The sequence below is a fragment of the Pogoniulus pusillus genome, chromosome 3 (assembly GCF_015220805.1).
Source record: "Pogoniulus pusillus isolate bPogPus1 chromosome 3, bPogPus1.pri, whole genome shotgun sequence".
Classification (NCBI taxonomy): domain Eukaryota; kingdom Metazoa; phylum Chordata; class Aves; order Piciformes; family Lybiidae; genus Pogoniulus; species Pogoniulus pusillus.
The window spans coordinates 4,858,332-4,877,419 of record NC_087266.1 but is presented as its reverse complement, the minus strand read 5'-3'; the positions used below and the strand labels follow the sequence as shown (position 1 = coordinate 4,877,419).

Sequence of the window (19,088 nt, the reverse complement as noted above, 5' to 3'; positions counted from 1 at the left end):
CCGGCGCCGGTCGCGGGCAGACGCTTTTCAGCAGTGTGGCAGCCAGCCGCGGCCCGGCCGGGCAGCGGACGCGGTGCTGCTTTACGGCAGGCGTTTCGACCTCCCCGGCCGCGCTTTGCGGCTGCGTGGCGGGGTGGGGGGCGGGGAAGATGTCTGAGCGGGGAGAAGCCCCGGTGGCGGCGGCAACATCGGTTGGAGTGGGCAGTGAGATGCCGGCGAAGAAGCAGAAGCTGAGCAGCGACGAGAACAGTAACCCCGGGGATTTGTCTGGCGACGAGAACGTGAGGCCTGGCGGGGGGAGAGGCGGCGGGAGCCGTTGGGGGTGGGTGGGCAGAGGTGCGGGGGGAGGGGAGGGGCGGTGAGGCGGGAGCGCGCCCGGCGGCCGCGGGGCCCCGCGCCGGGGGCGCCCGGAGGCGCTGAGGCGAGGGGGGAGCCGCTCCCCCGCCGGCTTTCGCCGTGAGGGGGCCTCCCGAGCCGCTCCCGCCGCTGTCCCGCGGCCGGAGTTCCACGTCCGACCCTGCTGGGGAGTGGGCGCATCCCGGGCGGGAATGGGGATCGGGATGAGGAGGGAGAGGAGAGTGTCAGCCCGCCAGCCGCGGCTCGCTGGCTGCCCCTCGAGGCGAACGGGCTGTTGGAGGGAGGCCCCGGTGGGAGAGACCGGCGTGGATGCGAGGCAGACACTGGCTGTGCCTCCACGTGGGTGGTGGTGAGAATTTGAGGCCCAAACTTTAAGCAAGCTCTGTCTTGAAGTCTACTACATGATCTTAGGCTTTTATGTTTTTTTTTTCTTTCCTACAAACCAGAAAAAAAAATCCATTTTTCTTGTAGTATTGTGCCTTGTGTTCACAGTCAACGCTGTAGGGTAACATGTGGCATACATTTGTGTATGCAGCCCTTTCGTGAATGAGGAATAGGGGATAGTGCTCACAGGCGGCTGCCGCAGAAGGTGGCTGGGGCTGAGGGCTGTGATCTTTCAATGGCGCTACAATCCGTGTTCGGATCGAAGGTAACGTGATTGGAGCAAAGGAACTTTACACTTGAAACAAAAAACTTCATCGAAGGTATCTAGCAGTAACTTTATGTAGTTCCTGGGGCGGGAGGTGTTACTTGGATGTTAGCTTTACGCAGTGTGTGGGGTTTTTTTCCCGGTTAGAGCACTTAGGAAGTGAGGGATGGGGACCTGTGGAAGTGCTGCTTGTGAGGTGACGGGCAGTTTGGAGTGTTCAGCACCACTGCTACCGATTTGAGTTTTTTCTTGCTGCTCAGCAGCATTTGTGAATCCAAGTGTGATTTGGTGAGTGCAGCAATTCAGGTTTGCTTTGCTGTCCGTTGTAGGCTATCGATGGGCCTGGGGTGTGGGCTGTCTAGTTACTGAACATGTAACTTGTCTTGGTGGTGAAAGGGCTCCATCGCCAGCAGTTTGTTACTGGATGCTACTAGTCTTTAAAGATACTGGAGTTTTTGCAAAGTCTTTTGGAGGTATATTCTGAGTCTTCTGTTTATGAGTTGCCGTAACAGTGTTGATTTGTACAAAGGGTCATTTTGTTACACAAATAGGTATCCCAGATGCAAAATTTGTCGGTTATGTTGTAGATGCAGATACCTGGCATAGTTGTCTCATGCCAGGTACCTGGTGTTCATATATTGACAGTTCTTTTTGAGTAAAGGAGAAGAAACTGGAAATGTAAAAAACATTAAACTCAGTTACAGATATTAGAGGAGAGGTGGCCCTTTTAGGAGTGCAGTGTAAAGGAAATCATTTCAGAGGCAGTTCACTTACGGGCTTGTGTGTTGTCTTGCCTCCCATTTCTCCTCTCAAGTGATTTTTGGAGTTGTTGGGCAGCCAAAGACTGGTACACCTTTACTGGCTTTTGATGATACAGATATGAAACTGGGACAAAGAATAAATGTTTGGTGGGAATTGGTGTGTTCATGTTTATAGATGATCTTATTCCTAGTGGAATATGGTGCAGATTGTTTAATCTTTATCAGTGACAGGTTGTTGCTCACCTGTCTCCCTTAGTTCAGATCTAGAATTCATGTGGCCTTGGGATGAATTTGTTTCCCCCTGTTACTCTGATGGAAATTTCTTTTTTAGCAAGCTTAATTTACTTGTAGAGAATCACAGTGTTGCCATTTATGATGCAGTGAAGTTGCAGTGTGCTATGATGGGTGATGCAGAGAATACAAATGTCCTTGTGAGTAGTGTCCTGCAGGCAGGCTGCATTTTAAATTGTAGTTTCTGATACATGTCCAAAGCTGGTCTAAAACTGCTCAGCACGTGGGTGGGTTGTTTTGTGCATTCTTTTTTCAGTACTCCACATCCTTACCTTAGCTCTGGGTGATATTTAGAGGGCCAGCTGGTGTAGTTAGCTGATCAGGCAGCAAGTTGTTTTTATTTTTAGCTTGTTTGTTTGTTTGGATTTTTTTGTGTGTTACTTTGTTTAATCTAGCTTTTAGTTCAAGTATCTGTAGGAAAGAGAAGGGAGAGGTGGGACTTCTTCTAGTGGCAGCGCTGACTTACTGCAGATGCTGGCTGAGGGTGTACAGAAGTCTCTGAGATTCTTGGTTTGGCTAAGCAGGTTTTTACACAAGTAACCTCTTCATTCAGTACTTCAGAAGAACTCATTTCATCTACGTCAAAGATGTCTTCTAGAGAAAGTGACCACTGTAACTTTAGGCATTTTCTTAAGAGGATCTGCCAGTATTCTGAAGCAACTTCACTAGATCACAGTTCACATCTCTCCCTCGTGGATCAGTTCTCATGTGACTCATGTTCTGTATCTAGGAAGGAATGCTATTATGTTAGTAATAGAGTTAAATATGGGAATCTAAATAACACCAAGTCCTAGGAGATCTTGTGTTCTTATGGAGGAGAAGGAAAATTGAAAAGGCCAAGTGCTGCATAATTAGTTGAGTTTAAAAGTGGTTAGTGATATCTTTATTACAGTCTATGTAATTTGAATGTTTTTAGGATGATGCTGTTAGTATTGAAAGTGGTACTAACACTGAGCGCCCTGATACACCAACAAACACTCCTAATGCGCCTGGAAGAAAGAGCTGGGGGAAAGGAAAATGGAAGTCAAAGAAGTGCAAATATTCCTTCAAATGTGTAAATAGCCTAAAGGTAGGTATGTGTAAGCTGGGTACCACTTGCTGGCAGTAATGTTGAGTGCAAGACCGTGTCAAGATAGATGCTTTAAAATATCTGCCTGTACCTTTCTCATTTGGAATAGCTGAAGGTTTGAAGAAAGAGGATACTGAGAAACAGGAAACAGTAGGTAGTGCTGCAGTTCACCCAGTTCTTGGGTGTGCAAAGTTGTGCATGATATGTGATAATTGTGTGTTTTATTGCTTGAGATAAATAAATTCAAATAAAACCAAATCTGTGACCACTTGATGCAAAGCACAGAACCTCTACAGGTTTTTCTACCTGTGGAGATGTTTTTGAAAGAACCCAAACAAACAACAGAACAACTCAACAATCTTGGGGTGGTGTTTTCCTCGAACTTGCTTTGAGGAAACTTATCTCTTCAAATGTTTTCTGTCCTCTGGAAATTGTCATAAATGCTGTGTAGTGCAATTAATTTATCATGAGTGTTGTGATTATGTGTCTGCACCTGATTTAGGTTATATTTGTCTTCCCACATCATACCTGATGGTATCAAGGGATATGGATTCATGGTCTTTACTCTCTGTTCTTGTGTTTAGGGTATTGTTCTCTCCTGCACTGGTGATAGACTAAGGTGGCCTGAATGAGTTTTCTTTTTTGATTTTTTTATGCTGTCAGGGTGTTGTTATTTCATTTCCTGGTCTTGTGTACGGGATTTTTGTGGCAAAAGCTGTAAATGTGTCATCCGATGTTATTTTTACAAGATTTCTAAATAAAGGAAAAATTGTGTCTGGAACAACATGAGAGTTTTGTTAAATGTTAGCTAGGAGGAGGATGTGTGCAGCTCCATAGTGAGTCCTTTTTGCAGAATTGCTTCAAGAGGGTTTTGTCATTGTTTCACTCTTAACTGTTGAGCTGTCAGCTTCAGCCTGCCTCACTAAAATGGGGTAGCTGAGCAGGAGGGGGTCAGAGCTTTGGAGCATGGAAACCTCCTAAGTGAGTTTTGTCACTGGAGAAATTGTGATATGAAGTTATGCTGACAAAAGTATCTGAGAAACAAGTTGATCTTAATGTATTTTCTGAAGTATGAAAATTAACCTCCAGTGCTTTCAGGGTGTAGGAGGAAGGGAAGTTCTTTCATTTTCACCTAGGTAGGCAGCTCTTCCTGTGATTCGCGTGAATCGCCCCCGTAGATAGCGCTTTTTGTGGCTTCAAGTCATACTTCAAACACAGGCACAGGCCTTTTGGCACCCAAACATTTAACAGTTTCTGAGTTTTGCTAAGCGTGTTTGTTCTCTATCTGCAGACCAAATATTCCAAAGAGGTTAGTCTTCTGGGGAAACAGTACATTTCTTCATCTCAACTTTCACTCTGATCCCACTATAGGGTGACCCAGTAGACCACCCTATGAAGTTAAGCAATCACTGGTTTCTGTGGATTTTAATCAGGGCCTGGAAATGGATTCCCATGCAAGTAAAATCATGTTGTGAGAAAGGAAATGGGACATCTTTATTACGTTTTTTTAAACTCCATTTCTCTTTGAACTAAAATCAGTGCTAAATGATAATAAATGTGCATGTTAATACAAAGACTGTGTAGCAGCCACATTTGGTAACTCCTTTTTACTGCATGTTTCGGGAAATCTCTCTTCTTTTTCCTGTTCTTCTATACTAATTTTTGAGATAATGTGGAGATAAACTAACAATTGAATGTTAAATGTGGGTCTAAAAAAAACCCTTGTGACTCTTTGAATATCATGTCCTATAATCCCATAGTTTGTCTGTCTCTGAGCTAGGCTGTAAGGTGCATGTACTGAAATCAGTGAAGAGTCAATGTGATTTAAAGACAGGAAAATAAATTTTGCATTATTTAGGGATATACAAATTACGTATTTTTCCACTTCTCTACTCCTGTTTTTCTGTTTTTCCTTCTTACTTTGCTTTTTACTTTTTTTTTCTTCTTTGTTTTTTTACTTTTTTTTTTCCCTTGGGGAAGCAAAGAAATAGCCGTTACTGTCTACTTCAAGTGTTAAATGGTTATAATTCAGCCTGAAAAACTCAGTGGTTGCTAAATATGCTTTTTAAACACCACTGTGGAAGTTATTTTGGGTGAAATTTAAGCATCAGGAAAACAAAAATATAACTTGGAAAGTGACAGGAAATATAAAAAAGGCAGGACTTTTTTTTTGCTTACTGCAGTATCAGGTTATTGTAAAGTGTAGTGAAAAATGTTCTTTGTGAGCTGAAGGGATTGCAGTTTATAAATGAACATACATAACTAAGAGATGCATATCCTCACATCCACATGGGTCTTGCTTTTAGATCCTCCAGCAAAGAACTGTATGTATTCTGCTTTGATATGCTCCCTTCAAAACTGTTATTATTTGTCCTGTATTTTGCTCATGCCCAAGAGTGTGACTCAGTGGTTGTTATCAGTCCGGTGTTGTCTCTGATCTTCTATTTCTTGTCCCCTGAGCTGAGAATTAGTACCTAACCAAATGCAAGTCTAGCTTGATGTGTAAAGGAGAGGTGACTAAACTCAGTGCATGTAATGGCTTGCTTCCACTCCTAGGAAGTGGAAATATATGCATGGTCATTTGGTTCCCTGCTGGTGGTGTGGGTGACAGCATATTAAATTGCATTCATTTAGTTGCAGGCGATTATTTTCTCTGATGTAGTATTTATTTCACTCCTTTCAGACTTAAAACAGGTCTAGTTCTATTGTGTGATGGAACCTGAGCTGGTGTTAAGCAAGTAAGAGCAGAAGTAGACATAGATTATTTATTTATGTGCTTTCGTAACAACTGTAAACGTTATTGTTTCCTCTGACTTTCTGATACATGAAGAATTGGAGTACTTTGGGTTTTGTGCCCTTTATTCATACTAGGGTCAAGATGGCATTTCACAATTTCCACTGTTGGACCAACATCTGTGTCACTCCTCTGTATAAACAAGTGGTCAGATTTGTGCCCATAATGGGCAGCACCTAGAAGCACTGTATTTTTTAAAAACCTACTTCTTTGTTGTTTAGCACCTTGGACATAAAATAGAGCAGACAGGTAGTATCAATATAGCTGTGTGTTATCTCTGACCAGTGAGGAGAGAGGTAGTTTAAGTGAGCATAACTTCTTCACATAGCTTAGTGACTTCCTGCGAGAGCCTCTGCCTGGCTCCTTCATCCATGAAACACCAGAAAAACTGCCATATGTACAGTCAGGCTCTTGGAGGTTGTAGCACTTGATATGAGGAATGTAGTGCAGATGATGTAAGTAGCCTAAAGACATTTGCTTCTCAGAGTAATTTTTTCCAGGGAAATAGGTTGTCTTTGAAACAGCTTCCTAAGGACTTTAGGTATGTGGACAAATACAGAAACAGTATAGCTCTCTGTTCTGTCTCTCTGCTTATCATGTATTGCCCTAGTCTGGGCCCTACCTAGAAAATCACAAACTTGCCACATCCTATGCTAGAAAAACACCAATCTTGAGGAGAGGGGAAAAAAGTCTTCCTCTTTTCCATTTTCATTACATTTGTCAGAAACACTGCACGTAACAGAGAACCAGACTGTTCCAGGAAAGCAAGCACAAAACCTGCTAATGTATCTGTACTAAAGTAATAAGAATCCCTGAGTTTTACCTGAGTTGTCTTCATGCAGTATGTTCAAAGTCCTCAGTATTCACAAGCAGGAACTCTTTCACACGAAATTCAGATTCCCCCTAATCACTTTCTTTCATTCTGTGTTTGACCTCTAGCCATTCTCCTCAAAGAAGACTTAAATACACTAACAAACAACAAAAAAAAAAAGAATAGCAACTGTAATGCATAACTTTATGGACATTGAAAATCATGGGTTTATGTGTGCAATTTTATGACATACAATTATCATCATTCTTCATCTCTGATTAAACTGTAATGCTTTACAGATGCTGATTACCTGCTTTTTCCTTCTGTCTGGGGGTCACTAATAACTTTGCTACTTTTCCTTTTACTACCATCCTATGTCCCTCATCGCATAAAACCACTAATCTGTTCTTTTTTGTTGTGGTGGATAATACTTTGAGTTAACTTTTGAACAATTGCTTTTAAATCATGTTCAGCTTTGAAAGTTGTTAACTCTCCCTAAGAAATGCATTTCTCTTTCTAGGTCTTCTAGCTATGTCTAACAGACCTTGCCTTTCTCAGTAAATGCTATTTTAAATTCTTCCAGACTTCCTTGCTTTTCTCAGTAGTGGTGGACTCCCTGCCCACACCCCCTCCTCAAATTTGTTCCTTGATTCTTGGATAGGCCATAGCTGCCAGGGCTAACATTTCCCATGTTGTCTCTGAAGCGCTGCCATTTGAAGGCTGCTTAACAACCATCATGAGACACTTCCTTCCTGCCTGCACTGTCCCAGACAGTCCCCTGTGGGGAGGCACTTTAATGAACATTATTCTTGCTGAAAACATCCTGTCAGAACAGGCCAAAATACTGTTATCAATTATTAACAAGCACCACCATATTCATCACAATTCATAAACATATCTGCCCCTCTTTTCTCTATTAAACTGATGTAAGCTGTATAAAAATAATACTTGGCATTTCTCTGCTAACTGTTTGTGAAGGCGATGTGAAAACACTTTGTAGACATGACCTTTGCAGCAGCATTGTGACATGCTGGAGAGAGTTCATTGTGTCTGTGATAGAGTTGCAAGACCTAACTCTGCTGTAATAGTTAAATGTGGCCCTTCTCAGCTTTTATCAGTATAATTCTTCTCTGTTCTAATAATTCTCCTCTGTGAAGCTGTAAATCCTGCATGGAAGTAATTGTAACAATATAAAATGCATATATATGTGTGACCTTCCTTAGGTGCAGGGGCTGTTTTGCTGAAAATGACAAAATAAAGTAGTAGAGCTGCAAATGTAACTCAGGAGTTCTGGCAACTTCTGGCTATAATTGAGACAACAGTTCTTCCTCTTCACTTTTAAAATGTCCAGGAGGTGGGAAGAAAGAGGAGAGAAGGGCACAGTATTCCTTTAACCTCCCTTAAGGCAGCCAAGTTAAAACATAGCATTAGAAAAATGGAGGTTTATAACTATTTGGTATCTGAAATTACACTGGATGTGAACCCAATAGTTTGAGGAGGAAAACATCAATTAAACTTTTTGCCACCCCTGTTGAATTTCACAGAAATAATATGTCTATGGGTTTTATTTTTATGTTATGTTTTCTTATTCTTTTTTTTTCTCCTCTGTAATCTTACTTCACATCTACAGGAGGACCATGGCCAGCCTTTGTTTGGAGTCCAGTTTAACTGGCACAGTAAAGAAGGTGATCCTCTCGTTTTTGCCACTGTAGGCAGCAACAGAGTGAGTAAGGCTGTTTTTAACCATAAGCCTTTCCCTGTGGTTCTGTTTGCAATCTTATTTTTTCCCAACCAATCCCTTTCCCTGTGTTTAGTCCAGACACAGGATACTTCACATAGAAAGCTTTATTTCTGAGCTAAGCCAGAGGTAGCATCTGTTATTTGGGAGAGTTGCATCCTCTGGATTGTTTTATAAAGTTGTGTTAGCTATTTGGGAATTAGCCTTATATAATAAAGAAAAAAATCCTTCAGTAATGGAAACATGGGATAAGGAACAGAGGTGCATAAATGTATCTTCTTACTGAAAGCAGTCTTTATAGGTGTTATTATTTCCAAGAGGTGGTGCGCTCTAAAATGGGATGAGAAATGTCTGCAATGATGCCAGGCAGCTCAGCAGCTAAATTAATGGCCTGTGTGGAGTGAATTTATAGCCTTTTTCTGAATAAGGGTCTATGTATTTTCTGTTTTGAAAATAACTCCTGAATAAACCAGAAGCTTTTCATTTCCAGGTTTGTTCCACCTAGCATTACAAAAAGTGCTAAACTAAGATTAAACAAGACATTGATGGCTCATTAAAAGTCCGAAGTCAAGCTAGAGATGGTGTGGTAGGTTGCCTCTGGCAGGACACCAGGTGCCCATCAAAGCCACTTTATCATTCTCCATCTCAGCTGGACTGGGGAGAGAAAATTTGATGAAAAGCTCATAGTCTGAGATAAGGACAGGGAGAGGTCACTCAGTGATCACTGTCATGGGCAAATCAGACTCAACTTGGGGAAATTATCCTAATTTATTGCTAATCAAATCAGAGTAGGGTAATGAGAAAAAACCCACATCTTAGAACACCTTCTCCCCACCCCTCCCTTCTTAGGCACAACTTCACTCTGCCTCCTCCCCGCAACTGGTGCAAGGTAATGGGGGTTGTGGTCAGTTCATCACACCTCTGCTACTTCTTCCTCCTCATCAGAAGGAGTCTTCACATTCTTCCCTTGCTTAAACCTGGGGTTCCTCCCATGAGAGTTTTCCACAAACTTGTCCAACTTGCAGTCCTTCTCACAGGCTGCAGTTCTTCACAGACTGTTCCAGTGCAGGTCCCTCCCGTGGGGTGTAGTCCTTCAGAAACAGACTGTTCAGTGTGGGTCCCTCATGGGGTCACAAGTCCTGTCAGCATAGGCTCTCCATGGGTACATGGGTCCTGCCAGGAGCCTGGTCCAGACTGAGTTTGCCATGGAGTCAGAGCCATCTCTGGCTTCAGTTGCTGTTGTGCAGTAACTTTTACCCCCTTCTTAAGTATGTTACCCCAGAGGCACTACTACCATGATTGATGAGCTTGGCCTTGGCCAGCAGCCGATGCACGCTGGAGCTGTCTGGCATCAGCTCTGTTGGACACCGGGGTAGCTCCTGGCAGCTTCTCATAGAAGCCATCCCTGTAGACCCCTGCTGCCATAGCCTTCTTAGGCAGACCCAGTGCAGGTGAGTGCAGTAACTAAATCCAAGTAGAGTTTAGTCTTGCTAAGACATTTCAAATAGTAGGTGTAAGTATCTAGGAAGGACTGCTGACAAGTCCTGGAGTAGTGCTCTACTGAAACTACTGTGAGCATTCTTTTACCAAAGCATTTCCACTTGTTAAAGACAAACAGAGGAGGGATGATATCTAAACCATAAAGGCACACTAGCTCTCCCCATCAGGAAGTGAATGCACAACGCATGTGATTTCCTTCTGAAATGTCACAAGTAAGCAGCAGGCTCTCACACTTCCTTTTTTCCCTCCAGGTTACTTTATATGAATGTCATTCCCAAGGTGAAATCCGTCTGTTACAGTCTTACGTGGATGCTGATGTATCCTTTTAAGTTGAAAGCCACTTGCTTACTTCCTGAAGAACAAAAATGAAGAGGAAAATTTGTAGGAAAAGGCATATGAAGCTTTTGTCTGTGATGTAACCCTTTGCTCATACGACACATTTGTTAGGTCCAAGTCTTCATTCTATCCCACATCCTAGAGTCTCTCCTATTGGAAGAGTTATTAAAAATACAAAATCAGTGAGTGTGCTGTATTAAAACGTTTGAAAACTGAATTGTTCACCAATTTAATCTTCCCAATACCAATACTGTGTAATGTTGTAATATTGCACATTCACTGCTTTACTATCTCAATTTCCCTGTGAATTGGACCTGGGTTTAAAGCCTAAGAATTACATTTCTTGCTCTGAAGTGGTTATAACTTGTTTTGCTCATTTGCAGTGCATAAGTCAGTAACTTGTGAATGGGGTCTTGATTCATCCTTGTTTTATTCCCAACTTTCAGATGTTTTGGATAAAAAGGTTGAAAAGTGATGCCAGGAGAGAGAAGGTGTTACTTGTATGTCATGGAACAGAAGTGAGGAAACTGGCACCTACAGAAAAGGTGATGTTGCTTGTGTTTACAGATGCGTAATGAGATATGTATCATACTGGGTCCAGCAGAGACTTGTGGACAGTTGCATAAAATAGCAGCAAGCTTTACTTTAAAATAAAGTTGCATTGTTGAAGGAAAGAAAAAGAATAAATACCACGTTTCTTCAGTGTTCCTTAACATGAGATATTGTAGGCAGATGAAAATTTCTATACTTGTGCGTGGACGTACGATAGCAATACAAGCCATCCTCTCCTGGCTGTGGCAGGTTCCAGGGGTATTATCAGGATCATTAATCCTATTACAATGCAGTGCATAAAGGTGAGTGCTCTAAAGATCGAGTTACAGCTGGCTTTTCAGTAAGGCATGAAGCGTACATCTTCTAAATTCAGGTAAATGTGAGGGAAAATGATAACTTGGTCTCTGAATTCTATCCCAGCACTACGTGGGCCATGGAAATGCAATCAATGAACTGAAATTCCATCCAAGAGATCCGAATCTTCTTTTATCTGTAAGCAAAGGTGAGGAAAAAAACCTCTTTTGTTTTTGTACAAGTCAGGATACTTTGGATTGGATTTTGGTCTTGAAAATGGCCAAAAACCTCCATGATTTTTTTTTGTCTGGCACTAGACAAGCTTATTTTGAAAGTCTAGAGCAATTCCTGCTCTTTTATGGCTTTATATCTTGTATGCATTGAATCCATGGCCTACAATAGACATTATTTCACCAGTGGTGCAAAGGGGTTGTGAACAGTGCTGCTTTTGGGAAAGAGGAAACGTGAGAATTGGGATTATCTTTCCTTTCCCAGTTGAGGTGCATTCAGTTGTTGAATCGTGTTGCCATCTAGAGGGACATCTCGGTGTCACAGGCAGCATTCACTGCCGTGTTCAGCGGAGAATTTCTGTTCTCTGCTGCTCAGGAGCAGCTCTGTCTTTAATCGCACACGGTGTTAAAAGCACATTAGTGAAGGGAGAAGTGAGTTTTTGGCATGGTGTCTTCTGGGATTGTTCAGAATATCCAAACAGTCACACCTTCTGTATCTTCACTTCTGTTAAGTAAGGGAATGTTGTTCTGCTGCAGGAGCAAGCCTTTGGGAGTGCTTGAGTTGGAAATACTCCTACATAAGGGGACTTTTCACTTTAGTGTCTTTGCTATTACTGATGAAGCTATATGAGAATAATATTTGGGTATCTCTCTGATGCTCACAACTGTCAAGCTTGTGCTATGGCTCTGTAATGTTGGATTTCTTGAGTTCTGTGTATTTTTTAGGTTTTCTTGTAACATTTCGAGATGAGTTATAGTGCTACAAGTTTTAATGTGCTGTCACTATCAGGTACTATATTTGAGAAGCACAAGGCAGGAGAGTATTGGAGTCTCAGAATGACTTGTCTGAGAAATGAGTAGAAAAAGAGGAAAGTATTTTTCACCTTGTGGCCTTCCTGTTGGAGCTGCTGTTAATTCAGCACAGTCCACTCGTGGAATTCAAAAAAGGAAGTACAGTAGAACTCCCCATTTCCACATGGGAAATAGAGTAGAGGTTCTTCAATAGAAACCATTCAAACTTTTTTTAAACAAGTGGATTATTCCACTTGACTTTGGAGTATGTACTGTTTATAAAGAGTTTCTCCTGTCACTACAGTCTGTGTTTTACAAGTAATAGTATTTTAAAGATGTTTTGATTTTCCTTTGAAAAAAATCTCAGAAAGCTGAGGTAACAATGGCCAAAAGGAATTTAGTGTGTTTTTTTAATGTATAAATTATATTTTGAGATAAGACTGAATAATACTTGTCCAAGATCCAACTTCTCTGTGCATTTTGGATGATCTAAAGATTCAAGTCTGTTTTGGTTAGAAGCTGCCCCTCAGGGGGTGGGGTGGGCACACTTTCTCAACTACAGAATCACTCCAACAACAGTTTAGTGGTAATGGCAATTTTAGTTAATTCCTCTTCACTTGTAAGAAACAAGGGAACTGCATTAAGTGCCTTTTTGGTGTTTACATGAACATCTGTTGTTGACAGTGGTTAAGCTGAAGTATATGATTCGCATGTGCATATCAAAAGCAGCATGTAATTTTATTTGTTCTTTATAGATCATGCATTGAGACTGTGGAACATCCAGACAGACACGCTGGTTGCAATATTTGGAGGAGTAGAAGGGCACAGGGATGAGGTGTTAAGTGCAGTAAGTGGAAGATGCTGGGGCAGTGATTTAGATTTACAAAGGGTAGTAAGCCTACCATAAGCAACTTCTTGTGCGCTGTTTTGATATTATACCTACTTAAATAAAAAAACAAAGCAACAAAACCTGAAGTGCATAAATACTGTTTTGAGGAGATCATGGAATATAGAAACATACAGGTTGGAAAAGACCCTCAGGATCATCAAGTCCAACCATTACACCGGCTCTACAAAAGTTCACCCTTAAACAATATCTTCAAGAGCCACATGCAAATAAATGACTTTTAAGCACATCTCAGGTTGGTGACACAGCCACCTCCCTGGGCAGCCCATTCCAATGGCTGAGCACTCTTGCTGGCAAAAAATGTTTCCTAATGTCCAGTCTAAACTCACCCAGTCGCAGCTTGAGGCCATTCCCTCTTGTTCTATCAGTAATTACCTGTGAGAGAGACCAGCAGCACCCTCTCCACTACGTCCTTTCAGGTAGCTGTAGAGAGCCGTGAGGTCTCCCCTCAGCCTCTTCTTAAAGTAAACATCCCCAGCTCCTTCAGTCGCTCTTCATAAGAGTTATTCTCCAGGCCCTTCTTCAGATCTGTTGCCTTCCTCTGCACTCACTCCAGCACCTCCATATCCTTTGTGTAATGAGGTGCCCAAAACTGAACACAGTACGTGAGGTGAGGCCTCACCAGAGCCGAGTACAAGGGGACAGTCACCTCCCTAATGCTGCTGGACACAGCATTTCTAATACAAGTCAGGATGCCATTGGCTTTCCTAGCCACCTGGGCACACTGCTCATTTTGAGTTGTTTGCCTATTACAGCCCTCAGGTCTCTTTCTGCCAGACAGCTTTCCAGCCACACTTGCCCAAGCCTGTAGCTTTGCTTGGGGTTGTTGTGACGCAAGTGCAAGACCTGGCATTTGGCCTTATTGAAGTTCATGCCATTGATAGGCGAGTTTAAAGTGGTTTGCTGATCTGACCACCTCCTCGTATACAGGACTTTTTAGCTAGCTTTCTCACAGTACAGGCTAGAAGTAAACAGAACAGAGCTCAGTGGGGCTAGAAAGAGCAAAATATTTTTGTGGTGGTCTCACTTCTGAATTTCGTGAGGTCTTACAAAGCCAAAGCAGCAAAAAAATAGAGATGTGATAGTGAAGTAAAGAAATTATTTCAGTTGAGTTGTGCTGCCCATTTTGGTGTCTGTGAACAGACACTGGTACCCAGCAAATAACAGCTAGAATACCTGACTTTAGCATACTACTCGTAAGAACGGTTGCTATTCCTGTTGTGTGACCTGAAAGGTGAGGGGTGCAACTATATGGAATCTGACACTGCGTTGTTCTCTTGTGGTTGTAAACAGCCATCACTCATGTGGTAGCTCTGGAATTCTGGCCTGAATCCTAGGACATTTACTGAGGGGAGAGCACTAGGAGTAGATTCTTTGTCCACCAGTGCCATTGAATATGTCTCTCTCTCTCTAAAGAGAGTAAATATAATAAAATACTGTGCTGCTTAGCAGTGAGCAGGATTAAGTTGTTAGTATTTTTCTATTGGAAATAAACAGTTTTATTGCATTTTTTGTGCAGAAAATGCTGTTTTGATTGAAATGATGGAATAAAATCTGAGTCATTATAATGCAGCTGGGGATGCTCAAAATTATTTCATATATGTAGGATTACGATCTTCTTGGTGAAAAAATCATGTCCTGTGGGATGGATCACTCTCTAAAACTCTGGAGAATTAATTCCAAGAGAATGATAAATGCCATCAAAGAGTCTTATGAGTACAACCCAAATAAAACCAACAGGTATGTAGTCTTCATCTTCGTGGCTGCCTTCACAAAACATGAATATTCTCATCAATGGCCCGAGTTAATTCCTGTCCACATAGTGAGTGACCTGGGGATTGTGCTGGATACTGCAGCTCTCTGATGTGTATTAGTGATATTTGTCTCTAGAATTTCATTTATTTTAGATTTGAAGTCCTAAGACTTTTATTTTTGAATGCCTTAATTGTTTCTTACCTGCTGGACTAGGAAAAATCTGGAATTACTATCTTTACCATTCTATATTAAAGCTTATATTTTCATTCTGTTTCCAGATGTCAATGGTTTTCATTCATCTCACTTCAAAATTGCTAGGAGGGAAGCAAATGCCTGTAATTAAATGTAGAAAAAAAGTTTTATGTTGAGTAATTGTTACTGATTATTACTTCTGTTATTTGACTTTGTGGAGGGGACAAAACTGTTTGCATAGTAATAACCTTAATTGCTATCATTCTTTGATCTGACCTCAGATACAAGTAAAATGTCAAGTAAACATAGCAATTAGGTAGCTGATAGATAAGTCCTCCTTTATGAAGTTCCTCAAGTTTTTAATCTTAACTTCCAGTTAAACCATTGAGAAAACTGAGGAGTAAAACACAGAGAACATGTTCAGCAATGAGACTAGCTGTGAAAATACTCTCACTTTTTTTGTAACGTTACCAAGTACTAAATGATCCTTGTTTTCATTTAGAGTGCTTTTTTCTTCAATTAGATATTTTTTTAATTGTGTGTATTTCTGCTTAGCAATTTAGATATTGCAGGAGCAGCACCAAGAAAATGAAGTTTTAAATAGTTCTTGGAGTATTTGACAACAGGAGCTGTATTTGGAAGAGTGGTTTTGCTCAGCACTGTCTCTGCAGAGTCTTGTACATGGGAAAGTAGTTATTTCCTTAGGAATGAGGATGAAAACAGCACTACTCCTATTATTAAAAATACCCAAAAGGGTACAAAATCTACTTTGTTGTAAAACTGGTTTTAAGAAAGACAGGCTTGTCCTTTTAAGATCAAGACATGTTAAAACTCACCATTAAAAATTACTTTTGTGCTTCTGTCTTTTTCTTGAACCTCACCTGGCATTTTTTTCCACAGGCCTTTTATTTCCCAGAAAATTCATTTTCCTGACTTCTCTACAAGAGACATACATAGAAACTATGTTGACTGTGTACGATGGTTGGGAGATCTCATTCTTTCCAAGGTAACACTGCAGCTTTTTAAGCTACATTACTCTTACTTGATTGTTTTGAGGACCGTGAACAACAGAAGTGTTACTAGTATTGGGGTCTTAGATTAAATTACTGTGATGTGTTAGATGATTTTAGGGAGTTTTGGAGTGCTTTCAGCTGTTCAGGATGTGCGGATAAGCAGCTTATACTTTAAAAGTAAAATTTTTACTACAGCTTTACCTCTGCTGAATCATAGAACATTGGATGTTGGAAGTGACCTCCAGAGACCATTGAGTCCAACCCCCCTGCCAAAAGCAGGATCATCTAGGGTAGCCTGCACAGGAATGCGTCCAGACAGGTTTTGAAAGTCTCCAGAGAAGGAGACTCCACAACCTCTCTGGGCAGCCTGTTCCAGTGCTCTGTCAGTCTCACTGTAAAGAAGTTTCTCCTCATGTCGAGGTGAAACCTTCTGTCTTCCCATTTGTAGCTGTTGCTCCTTCTTATTACTGTGCACCACTGAAAAGAAATGGGCCCCATCCACATGATACCCACCCCTCAGATATTTGTGCACAGTGATCAGATCTCTTCTCAGCCTTCTCCAGACTAAACAGCCCCAGGTTTCTCAGTCTTTCTTCGTAAGGGAGATGCTCAAGTCCCCCAGTCATCCTCGTGGCTCTCCACTGTACTCTTTCCAGCAGGCCTCTGTCTCTCTTGAACTGGAGAGCCCAAAACTGGACACAGTATTCCAGGTGTGGTCTCACCAGGGCAGAGTAGAGGAAGAGAAGAACCTCCCTAGACCTGATGGATGCACTTTTCCTGATGCACCCAGGATACCATTGGCTCTCTTGGCCACAGGGGCAGATTATTAAAGGTACAGGACATCTAAGCAGAATCTGCATGGGACATACAGAAAGAGAATGAATAGATACTGATGAGGTGTCCTGCTGCTAAAGGGATAAACCAGAGTTGTCATAATGGAGTAACTTCAATTTATGTGTTGTGCCTACTGGTAATACTGGATTGCAGAGGCCAAAGGAGGCAATCCAACTTCTTCATTGCCAGAAACTTGTCATTGGGGAAGCTGAGTGATGAAATGTTTGGTTATAATTACTTTGCTCTTTCAGTCTAACTAAACTGTACATACAAGAGCTTGTTTTTGTTCCCCCCCAGTCTTGTGAAAATGCCATTGTGTGCTGGAAACCTGGCAAAATGGAAGATGATATAGATAAAATCAAGCCCAGTGAATCAAATGTGACCATTCTTGGCAGATTTGATTACAGCCAGTGTGATATATGGTACATGAGGTTTTCGATGGACTTCTGGCAAAAGGTATGTCTGAGTTTGACACTGCATAATTTTTTATTGATTCCATGTTTAGGGGCATAGGAGGTCTTGGTTCATTTGAGAAACAGAAATATTTGCTGCAAGGGACTTTATATGAAACTCAAGGAGCTCCAGATATCTCATTCTGTGTTCTGCCTGGTAAATAAAGTTCTACCAAATATTTAGTCTCTGCCAAAGGTACACTTATTGATACCTTCCTCACTCAGCTGCATAAATGGATAATAAAGTGGAAGAAGGGAGGCAAACTTCTAGCATTTCTAGACCCTCCAACGAATGCATGAAGTGATTCATGTTCAGACACTGACACACAACTTACCAGCTACAGAGCCTTTATAAAATTCTGACTTCCATTATTTTGAGATAGTATTTTAAAACCTCTATATATTTTGCTTTCTTTTAAAGATGCTTGCTCTGGGCAATCAGGTTGGCAAACTTTATGTCTGGGATTTAGAGATAGAGGACCCTCATAAAGCCAAGTGAGTACTTTTGTTTATTTTTTTTTTCTATTTTAAAGACAGGGAGTTAGGGTACTTTGTTTACCTGCACTGGTAACACAAAGAAGTGATTTAACTACTAGTGAAAATGGGAAGTGACTGCTACTATTAAAGAAACATCCTGGGCCCCCGAAGGTTAACATTTTTCAATGCTTTAGTATTTATATTCTAGTAGTGCCCAACCAGATCGTGCTGGGTACTATTATGTAGATACAGTAAAAGCTTACAAAGCAGCAGAGAAGAAATCTGCTAGGTGTGTGTAGGACATGACAAAGAAGAAAGCAGTGAAAAGACTAGAGCAATGAGAGGCTAAAAACTAGCATAGAGCACAGTGTGGAGAAAACAGTGTAGCTTTCCAATTGTTCGCCTCTGTGGCCAGGCAGTTCTACAGCAAGTTCTAAATGATGGGATTGAAAAGCTTTCAATTAGTGCTTCAGTGGAAATCGGGTGGCTGAGAAATGCTTGTGGGTGAGCAGGAAACTGCTTTCCCAGGTCCACTTTGGGAATACAAAATACACCATGAAGGGCATAATCTTGCTGTGTTTCAGTTCCTCCAAGGCTACCTAAAGATGAGGTGTTGCTCTGGTGTAGTAACAAGTGCAGACTCAAAACTAAACATTTTCTTTTTCTTTGTAGGTGTACAACTCTTACTCATCCTAAATGCGTTGCTGCCATTCGACAAACGAGTTTCAGCAGGGACAGTAGTATCCTGATAGCTGTGTGTGATGATGCCAGTATCTGGCGCTGGGACAGACTACGATAAATCACCTTTTATGAATTCAAAGTAGAAGATATATTTTCAAATTATAATATAGTCTGTTAACTTGCTAGCACAGTAGATGCATTTAGTGTAGACTTCCTTGAAAGTTCAGCAAGCTGGAGCTGAACTTAGTGATGTTTACATTCTGTGTATTGTTCTGCTTGAAATTGCTGCTTTTAATAAAAAGAAGTATTTTTGTAAAGTTTTCTGAATTGTCCACTTTAATTATTTTCCTTGATGAGTTTTCACTTAGGGCCTAGGAAATTAACTTTGTGTACCGCTGTCATGTAAGTATATGGTAACTTGCTGGAAATTTGGAACAGACCTTGCTGGGACTAAATCCCAGGCCAGGCATGGGCTGCAGGCCATCAGCAGATCGTGAGTCAGCCAGGACAGCTGACTGGGGTGTGAGCTGCAGGTGTGTCGTAGACAGTGAGTGTCACACTCAGTATAAAGGAGACTCTTGCTAAGAGCCTTCTGTAGGAGCT

The 19,088-nt window shown here is 41.5% G+C and overlaps 1 protein-coding gene across 2 annotated transcripts; it reads left to right on the top strand.

The window, feature by feature from the left end:
* The first annotated feature begins 143 nt into the window (after positions 1-143).
* EED (embryonic ectoderm development) lies at positions 144-18,802 on the top strand. Of its 2 annotated transcripts, XM_064169044.1 has the most exons (12): positions 144-281; positions 2,975-3,127; positions 8,363-8,455; positions 10,222-10,287; positions 11,035-11,160; positions 11,279-11,360; positions 12,930-13,021; positions 14,688-14,821; positions 15,929-16,034; positions 17,173-17,331; positions 17,749-17,822; positions 18,477-18,802. In XM_064169044.1, the coding sequence occupies exons 1-12, from the start codon at positions 150-152 to the stop codon at positions 18,601-18,603; spliced, it is 1,344 nt and encodes a 447-aa protein (XP_064025114.1). In that variant the 5' UTR covers positions 144-149; the 3' UTR covers positions 18,604-18,802. The 2 variants fall into 2 exon arrangements, with proteins under 2 accessions (XP_064025114.1, XP_064025122.1); XM_064169052.1 differs by lacking the exons at positions 11,279-11,360; positions 12,930-13,021.
* Positions 18,803-19,088: the final 286 nt, after the last annotated feature.